At 35.3% G+C, this 10,622-nt stretch overlaps 1 protein-coding gene across 1 annotated transcript; it reads left to right on the top strand.

The window, feature by feature from the left end:
* Positions 1-177: 177 nt before the first annotated feature.
* LOC128238652 (isobutyryl-CoA dehydrogenase, mitochondrial-like) lies at positions 178-10,201 on the top strand. Its single transcript, XM_052954777.1, has 11 exons — positions 178-309; positions 2,882-2,982; positions 3,157-3,326; positions 3,623-3,732; positions 4,585-4,661; positions 4,962-5,099; positions 6,272-6,407; positions 6,672-6,769; positions 7,143-7,295; positions 8,412-8,514; positions 9,066-10,201. Exons 1-11 carry the CDS (start codon positions 186-188, stop codon positions 9,134-9,136), a joined length of 1,281 nt encoding a protein of 426 aa, XP_052810737.1. The 5' UTR covers positions 178-185; the 3' UTR covers positions 9,137-10,201.
* Positions 10,202-10,622: the final 421 nt, after the last annotated feature.

Raw genomic sequence — 10,622 nt, 5'->3', positions numbered from 1 at the left:
ATTATATTATAATTGCTACTTTTTGATCATTCTGAAAAAAATAGAATTACTTTTTAGTCATTTATCTCAGTGTACAGATTCAGGATGCTTACTAGGGGAGGTCATTGTGTAGGATAATAGTTGCAGTGAATACTAATATTTACAGTATAGTGTAACCTTATGATGAGTACTCTTCAATTAAAAGAATGGCGTTGACTTGTAGACGGATTTTCCAATTAAATAATGTGTTGAAACTAAATAAAGGGAATGTTTTGACACAGTGTAAAAGGTTTATCGGTGAGGCCTGGGTGGCTGGAAGCTGTATAGATCGTAAGTTTGCTCCATATGTTTTTAGATCATCCCATATTTTGTCTGACCTTGGCACACGTCTTGTAAAGCATTGTTGTTTCGGATCTTATGTATTTCGGATAGAGGCGTAGACAAACATTATTTGAAACTCGATATCACGCCGGTAATTAAAGCTGAAAATCTTCATAAATAGTCCTAAACATTATTCAGTTACTATAGTAACATTATTTATAACAACCACATTAATTAGTCCAAATACTTGTACGTTGACAGATTATTTTACAATTTTTGATATGGCAAATCCTTCACGTACAAATTGTTTTGTACCAAAAGTGGGTAATTATTCCGATCGGGATTCCAGGTTAAAGCATATTGCGTCTATAAAATATAAAAACAAGAAATATTACCAGATAATGTTATTTTATATTAGTTCCGTTCACAAAAAATAAATAGTTTGACAGGTTTTCTTCATTTCATTCTGTCAAAACATAATGATATATACATGAAGGGCACCTGCAAGGCTTCAGGGCACAATTTTTAAACAATCCGAACATTTCGGCCATGGCCGAGTTGTTACGATTGTATTTACGAGGTCTATCTCGAAGCTTGTTGGACGTGGCCAAGTTATTACGATTGGATCGAGTTGTTTCGCTTGGCATAATTGTTGTCTGTGTCAGTTAACTTTCATTTTATTGGAAAGGTAAACAATGTGTTTTAATGCATTAAATGCTTGTTGTGTGCAAAATAACTTTTCACTTATACGGTAAAATATGAATATAAACCTTTATGATCAATTTTAACCATAAAATACTTCACTTTATACAATTTCAATACAATTTTAATATTTTTCAAACACCCATGGTTTTTGCACAAACCCGTTTAGATGTTAGGGATTGGAAGAATCCTGTATAACATGCCTATTATTTTAGACTACCACATTAATCAGCCATTCAATTAGGAATACGTATAATCCTGTATTGAAAGTCTATTATTTAAGACTACCTCAGGGATACATTTAAATTATTTTACATTTGTGGGACAGTTATGTGACTATATGAAATCCGTTTAGTTGGACTATATTAAGACCAAACACACTGGCAGAGTGGAAAGAAAGGTATGAACCCACAACAGTCTGAACATAAGCACAGCAATATCAGACTGCCTGATCTCTGGTTCTCAATAATGCATATTACACTTCTTTTAGGCCAATCCAAACACTCCTACCTCAGTCCATATAAACAACCGCTTCAGAGTCTTTGATGATTTTTGTTTTGGCGACTCTACGCGTACATATCCCACTTGCTGTAGTTCTAGCCAAGAATGCAACATACCAGCGCGAAGTATATTGCGCGGAAAGATAACGGGCGCCTGCTAGATTGTTGAAAAATGGTGATGCTTTGTTGACAGATTGATCTGAATTTGTGTTTCATGAAACAGTTAAATGTAATAAGAGAAAGGTATTGGCTAAGATTAATTTATGAGTAACTTACTTATGTGTTCTTATTTAACAATGAAGTGTTAGATATTGTGGAGTTACAGTTGTAGAATATATTTTACATTGGTATGAATCAGTCCACTTGTGGCGTTTAGGGAACAAAATGAATATCCAAATGTAAAGAAAGTTCCCTATATGCGCATTATTGTGGCAACTCCTACCTGTGACCATTGACAGTTTAAAGTAAACCTGTGAAGAAAAATGCACCAGGTGCGGGGCACAAACTCACCACAGCCGGAACATTAGCATGGCACTGTAATGACAAAACTAACAGAGCAACAGCTCCTAACCCAAGCATATAACAACAGTGTTATTACCAGAATCTGTTGTATTTTTCTTGTTGCCCCAAATCTTAAAATAATATAGCCAAGTACACCCTGAGGAGGTGTACTGTAATGTATAATGTAGAGAGTTTTCTTTTTTCTCTAAAACAAACTTTTTATAACAAATATGATGAGTATTTGAAATTTATTTTGTCCATGCTATATATATATAATATGCATCTATGTTTGTGTATTTTAGCCAGTCAAAAAAAATAAATCAATATACACTTAGAAATCTAGTATCCAGTTTAGTATTACATACTTTTTACCAGCTAAAGAGTAAAAAGCCAGTAAATAACATGAACTTTGAACATTAGGCTTGATTTATACTCATTTCAAGCCATTTCTATACACTTTTGCACATTGAGAAGAAACACCTTATTCATTCACAAAAAGCAGCAAGTGACAAGGCTGACGGAAAATTCACAAAAAGCACCAAACATAAGATGATATTGTTGTATAAGTTGGTTACTTGCCTAAACATATCTGGCCCGCAAGTACCAAGGTATCAGTCCATTCCCTATTAAATACACATCATGTAAACAACATTTTTGTGTGACAAAGTGACAACATTTGACTTGTATAACCGTGATAAACTACCAGTAAGTGCTTTTGTTTTTTATGCCTCAAATTTGATAATTTGTACTACTGACAAGAAAGTGAACATTATGTTTGGTTACATTTTGTTTATAAGAATGAGTATGAACTCCATGCATACTGCTGACTTTTATACTGTTTATACATATTAAATTAATGTTTGCTGTTTTTTTTACAGCTGCTCTGGGTTTGAACGATGAACAGCGTTACTTTCAATCTCTGGCCACTGACTTTGCAAAGAATGAGCTGCACCCTAACATGAAAGCATGGGACCAGGAGGTTGGCTGATTTCTTTACATCTTGTTTTTAATTACAGTTCTAATTAATGTTTGCATTTTTTATCACTTGGTCAATGTGTGTCCATGTTTACTACATTTAATGTTTTTTGGCAAACTGATTTCAGTTCTCAGTTCTTCTTTCATTTATATGCAATGCCCACTGACCACATTCCAGGAGACATTCCCAGTTGAGACATTGAGGAAGGCTGCCGGCCTTGGGTTTGGTGCGGTGTATTGTAAGGAAGAGTTTGGGGGCACTGGGCTGTCCCGCTTAGATACATCTGTCATATTCGAAGCATTGTCTCAAGGATGCACATCCACCACAGCGTACATCAGCATTCACAAGTACATAAACTTCATCACTTTTATCAAAGTATTCCTGTGAACTATATTAGTTCAGTTATATTATATACAATAGTTAAAACCATTTGGAAGAAGGAGATAAGTTTTAATTTGTGAAGGTCTACAAGTGATATCATAAATTCTGGCAGCATGGCAAGTAAATGACAATTTTACTTTCTAACTTGTGTGCAAATTACATTCATGATTGTGACTGGAGTAATATATATTTTTTACGTCCAATAAACACTTCATGGTTTAAAAAAACAACAACATAAATAACCATGTTTGGTTCTTTTCAGCATGTGTGCCTGGATGATAGATGAGTTTGGAAATGATGAGCAGCGAGCCCGCTGGATACCCAGCCTCGCATCCATGGAGAAGTTTGCCTCCTACTGTCTCACTGAACCAAGTAAACCATGTTTAGAGTTGAATGGAGTTAGAGAAAAAAAATCATGAGTGCTTTTTACCATGACTATTCCAAGAAAAAGGACGCTTTATGACTCGCCCTCTCTTTGGCATCTGCGTCTGCGTTCTATATAAGTTTACGGGAATGTTGGCATTTTCAAGGTCTCTGATTCTAAATTTGATAACTGCTTTGTACAAATAATTTTAGTATGATTGATGGATGCATCTGGGGCCTCTAGTTTCAAGGTAAAGGTCACTGTTACAAAAATAGGGGAAAAAAACAGTTGAAACTGAATGCCACAAAAAGGCTGAGGTGCTTCTGTCAATCATTGAAATCCTAGTTTCGTCACATTGCGGCGTTTCTTTATTACTTTTTAATTAGACTTAAGTATGCTCCCCAAAGGGAGAGCATATAGTAGTGCTATGTCTGTCCATCCGTCCGTCACACTCTTGTCCGGAGAATAACTTCAAAACCATTGATGATGTGATTGAAATAAAACTTGGTATATAGATAGATGAGGCAGTGCAGTGCACAAGAACCACAATCCTATAATGCATATTTATTGTATAAATTACTAAGACAAAGCAGCATAAAGGGTGCTGTCCTATAACAGCTCTTTTTTGGTGATTCCAAAACTATGAATGTATTTATATCAGATTTTAGTTAAACATATAGTGTAGGTTCTTATTTTCATTATTGTATGAAATTAATAATACATCAACCAAAAAACCCCAGCATCATTGAATTGATAAAAGTTGCATGTTCATTTAAGAGTTAGATTAGAGATCAGGTTTTTATCAGTTAGATACTGTATCATACTGGAAAATTTGTTTCAATTTTATATCTGTTGTTCAGACCATGGCAGTGATGCGGCAAACCTGACCCTGTCTGCAAAACTAGACGGTGACCACTACATCTTGAATGGTTCAAAGGTGTGAAAATGTGCACATGTAAAACAGGCTTTATCATATTAATTGATACAATTTGAGAAAATTTCGTGAAGAGAACATGTAAGCAATATCAAAGCATAACATTGCATCTTCCATGTAGCACAAAATGAATTGATACTGTAATAGCTTACAATAAAGCTAGCGATACAAATATAAAACACATCATCTATATGAAACATGTTTTTACTATTTTGAATATTTTAGAACTCAATATATCTAGGAAATTGCAATTTTCATTTGAAACCCATTTATTTATAGATTATTATTTTTAATTACTAATAGATGTTCATTAGTGGCGGGGGTGACTCTGATGTGTATGTTGTGATGGTGCGTACGGCCGAGAAGGGGGCTGCAGGGATCTCTTGTATCGTCGTGGAGAAGGGCACACCTGGGCTTGACTTTGGCAAGAAAGAGAAGAAGGTAAGTAATATCCAAACTAAGCTCCAGAGTTCTCGAGTACAGTAAAACTGCGGTTGTCAGTTGAGGTCGAAGCTAAGTCCCGACCATTATTCCTTTTATATTCATATCAAATATACCGGTACTGACACTTGATCGAAACCTAAATAAGTCGAGGAGTCAAGCACCATTGCTGGTCCCAAATACACAAATCATTTGTAAAACCTTATGATTGCCTCGAAGTCATAATTTCACACATTTTTCCAAAAGCATTTTCCAAAATAAACAAACAATTGGCAGGTGTTTAAAGTTTTAAAATTTGCAATGACAGATGAATGGTAATTTGAAAAGGTGTGAAAAAACGATTATCAGTGTTAACGCATGACCGCTAATACTTGATTAGGGCATTTGAGAAGATAATTGTTAAAGGTAATGCGGAGAATTTAATTATATTGTAATGTGGTTTGTTAAGTAAATGTGTTTGGGTTTTTTTAAAAACAGACTATTTTTGGTTTTTCTTTTACATTTTCACATTTAGTATATGACAGCTTTTGAACATATCAGCGATTCTTCAACAACGTAATACATAAATGATTAAATAAACTGACGACTTCAAACTTTTAAAATAAATTTCATAACAGACTAAAATGAAAACTTTGGTCGTTTGAAACATCAGATCACTCAAAGTTTTAGCTTGGTCCCTGGTGTCTTTGAGCAATCAGTTTTACTGTATTCACATTTGGCGTTCCCTGGATGTAGAACTTGCTTTTGGGCAGCTTTGATTGATTTTGTACTAAATTAGGATGGACTCACACTTGTTCTAATATTTGCCCTTTGGACTTGCACTGATTCAGATGGGATCTTGTGAAAGGATCAAGTTATTTAAGGATTGAGTTTATTCCTGCACTGACCAAATGTTTTTATAAGTGCAATTATAAAATGTTCATATGTTTATGTTTACACTCATTATTTGCACACTCATTATTTGCAAACAGGATACTCCAATTACAACACTGAAAAAAATAACACTTCCAAGACAGTTGTATGTAGTATATATCTGTCAATTTTTAAATAGTCATCTTACATTTTACTGCGTTTGACCAAATGTGAGTGGTCAGCCTTGAGAACTCCAGCACCAAACATCATATGTGATATATTGGAACGACTTCGTATTAAAAACATCATTGATGTTATAGATTGGATGGAACTCCCAGCCGACACGGGCTGTGTTGTTTGAGGATTGTCGGGTGCCCGCCAGTAATGTGATTGGTCAGCCAGGAGACGGTTTTAAGATTGCCATGCGGGGCCTCAACGGTGGCAGGACCAACGTTGGTATGTTCTGCATTACCTGCATCATATGTGATTCAATCTAGACATATAGGTTTTAATTCTTGATGAAATAGTATAAAGATATTTTCTATTTTTTACCTTTGAATAATACGATTGATTAACCTTTGATTAAAAAACAACACAAGTTCAATTTTTCAAAATAATCACAATATTCTCAGGCATTATATATTGTGCTGATTTCTTTGCTAAGTGATATTGAAAAGACGAAAATGTACATAAAAATCAAAAAACGATAATATATCACAGCCTCATGTTCCCTGGGTGCTGCTCATGCCAGTATAGAGCTGGCCAGAGACTACCTCAAGGTGCGCAAGCAGTTTGGAAAAACTCTCGATACCTTTCAGGTAAGAAATTACTTCTAAATTCTAGTGAAATATTTATTGTGAGAAAACAAATTGTACGGAAATGTACTTCTTAACCTAAAAACAAAACAAAAAGAGGATAGAGCAAAAGTGAGCTGTTTTTAAGTTTAAAAGAAACATAAACAGGGATTAAACATAAACAGGTGATTCTTTCATGTGTATTTTTATTATATTTTATGCTAAGTTCAATTTGAGAAAATGTAGTAAGTATAATGATATCAAAGAACATTAGTAAGTGTTCACTCAGCAAAGAAAGATTAAAATCAGCTCATATCTTAAAAGGCTGTTGCCTGCAGTCAACAGAAAAGTGGGTTTCCTTGTTCTCCAATATAAACTATCCCTTGTTTACCCATAGCACCTGCAGTTTGAGCTGGCAGACATGGCAACACAGCTGGTGGCCTCCCGGATGATGGTGAGGCAGGCTGCCCGTGCCATGGACGATGACTGGCCCGAGAAAGTGGCTCTCTGCTCCATGGCCAAGTACTTCGCCACAGAGGAATGCTTCAAGGTACAGTAAAACTGCGATCGCTCGAGGTCGCCAGGGACCGAGCCAAAACCTCGAGGGAACCGATGTTTCGAGCGACCCGATTTTCAATTTTCCAGTTTGATATGAAATAACTTTCAGTGTATTTTAAGTTTGAAGTCGTCAAACAGACTGTTTACTAAGACACCGATTATGTGTTGCGTTGTGGAAATCGCTAATATGTGCAAAGGCTGTCGTAAGCTAAATGTAAAACGCAAAAGAAAAAAACAACAATAAAAGTATAAATAGAAATGTTTATTTTAACAAAAAACAACAACACATTTTCGTAGCAAGCAACATTTGAATGACAGTACATATTGTGGCATTAGTCAGATTCAACTTTCGCAAAATCAAGGATTGTTGATTGGCGCATCTTGTCAGTTTCGCGAAACTGTTCAATCGTTATGTGACATGACCGCGTACAGATCATCTGAAGATCACGATGTTCGATCGATATGGTAGTGTTTTATTCATATTTTTATTACTCATTTAAATTTCTCACAATTAACTTCTCATAATTATCATCTCAAATGCCCATATCAACTAATATTGGTCATGCGTTAACAGTGACAAACGGGTTTTCACACCTTATCAAATTGCCTATTGCAATTGTTTGTTTATTTTGGAACACGCGTTTGGGAAAAAGTGTGAAATTATGACCTCGAGGGAGCCATATGATTTTGTGCACGATTTGTGTACTTGGGACCGAGGATATTGCTCGACTGCTCGACATAATTAGGTTTCGAGGCAGCATGGGTATATTTTATATGAAAATAGAAGGAAAAAGGTTCGGGACCAAGCTCTGACCTCGAGGGAACGCCGGTTCTCGAGCGACCGCTTGTTCGAGGGAACGCAGTTTCACTGTAGTTTAATGTACCAATTCTTAAGAATAAAAGAAACATGTTCCCTAACTATTGTTTACTAGCAGTACTAGGATATTATTAGACAAACAGGTTGCTCATGTGTGCTAAGCTTGTAAAAAGAAGAACATTGGCTGACTTCAAACTTTTTTTTTTCTTTAACTTTGTCATGATGCCTGTCTGGAAAAAATGCCTCATGAAGTTACGAAGATCCAATTCTGTTTTTCATGCCTTGTTATAGATTTGTAACCAGGCCCTGCAGATGCATGGAGGATATGGCTACCTGAAGGATTACGCCGTTCAACAATACATGAGGGATTGCCGCGTACACACCATCCTAGAGGGTACGAACCTCACTGTCAGATAGATATAATTCTAACGACACCTTAAAATTACAATGTACTGAACTGACCATAGTTGAGGTATAATCATTGCCTTGGTGTTGTTGACATTGTTGTGGTTGTCATGCAAAACTCAACCATTCAAAATATCACCTTTATCTCATATTCACAATGACAATCCAAGAAGATATACATACCAAGTCTAATTTCTTTTCTTAACAAACTTGAGTGATGCCCAATGACTAAGTGAGAAATGAGGACTAGCGTTGTCAACCACTTGTTGCTTGTATTCACTAATTCTAAAGTGAGGTTCTGCTATTGCGGTCAGGATTTTTTATTCACAGACTTCTCATGTTGGGAGAAAAGATCCTGTTGGTATTTAGCCATACATTAGAATGATCAAATGATGTTTCATGTAACATAATAATTATATGAAAGTGTAAAGATACATGACTGTACATCTATAGTTTAATTGTGGAGTCCATTTTATCATTAAATTTGACCAAACTGCTGAATGATGGTATATGTATAAGAGATTCTGTATTCTATTTCAGGCACCAATGAGATTATGCGCCTGTTGGTGTCGCGTGACTTGCTGACGGACGGTGACAGGAAGTACTCATAGCGGTCACGATTTGGGGCTCGTCAGGGTTCCTGGGATAAGCCATCATTCCCTTGGATTGGCTGTCATTCCTCGGGATCAAAGAAGCCCGTGGTTGGGAAGTTTAAACCACATCTGTGATACTCTCATCTGTAGTAACCTCAGTGTAACATTTTTTACTTCAGCAGGCATACACATGTTCTACCTTTTATTAACGAGTTCATTAATTGTGAAATCTGTATAAAGTGTTTACTTTATGTGGGATTTATATCATTTATCCTATAATAGCAGTTGTGTGCTATTCATTGGAAATTTTGAAAACTGTTTTTATCAAGATTTGGATGCAGATGTATTAAGGGCATTTGATTTATTGCGTATGGCTATATACCTCTTGAATATACATATAGTAAATTGTGATGTATGTTCACACAATAAATTGGTCCTTACATCTATTCAGCAGTTCTAATAGTCAGTATTAATCCTAAAATCACTGTGGAGATATTTTAACTTCAAAATATAGCAGTTGTAAAAAAAAAAAAGTTGCTCAAGCATTTGCATAAATAACAAAGAACAGTAGGAAGTACCGTACCTTAAAATAATTACAAATACTGGAATATTATTTTCAGGAAAATGTCCAGATATTAATTTTTTTGTCATTGATTTTTTTATTTAAAGTATTGTCCATTTATTTGGTTTGAAATACTCAAATATTAATCTGTTACTGTCAAAAATGGGGTATTCCTGTAAAAAAATCATCTAGTCTGTCATTATTAAGTTGTTGCAAAATGTTTTAAAAATTGTAACTGTATTTTTTTAAACTACCAAACACGTATGTACAATTTAGAGTCTGTGTGAAAATAAAATTGTTTTTGCAATACTGATTTGTTGTCCTTGGTTTCCTAGAATTAAATGACTTGACTCACAGGGATGGGGTGTAGCTAGTAGTGTTAACAGGAGCTGTAACTTTGCAAGGATTACAAAGTTCAGCTGAAACATGCATGGATCAGACTAAAAATATATAACATGCAAAACCTGAACCAGAATTTCTGAGTCAAAGGGGCAAAATATGCATTATATGCAATATCTAGTCATCTAACTTGATTGTATATAGTTTTAATACAATGCATCCTGTTGTTGCCGAGTTATTGATATATATGTGCTAACATGCACTTTAACCATAAATTCTAAGGTGAATAATAAAGAGGCAATGTTTGCAGTGAATGCAAGTTGACTAATTATCTAGGTTGGACAGTCATAGGTTTCAATGCAAAACATGCTGTATTTGCTGTGATTACTTAAAGGTGCCTAAAAGTTGTGATGCGGACGCTAGGGTGAGTAGTAGACCAAGTTGTGACGCAGGACGCAGGCGCTACATGAGTAGTATAGCTGAGCTCTCCTTATTCTTGGAATTGTCAAGTTAATGACAGTTTTATCCAGGTCAGCAATGTATACAATATTATGTAGTGTATCCATTTAATACATGCAGTTTAACCTCACTTCAAAGAAAATA

This window comes from Mya arenaria, chromosome 6 (assembly GCF_026914265.1).
Source record: "Mya arenaria isolate MELC-2E11 chromosome 6, ASM2691426v1".
NCBI classification, from domain to species: Eukaryota; Metazoa; Mollusca; class Bivalvia; order Myida; family Myidae; genus Mya; species Mya arenaria.
The sequence above is the reverse complement of the archived record's forward strand: the minus strand, read 5'-3'. Positions and strand labels throughout refer to the sequence as shown.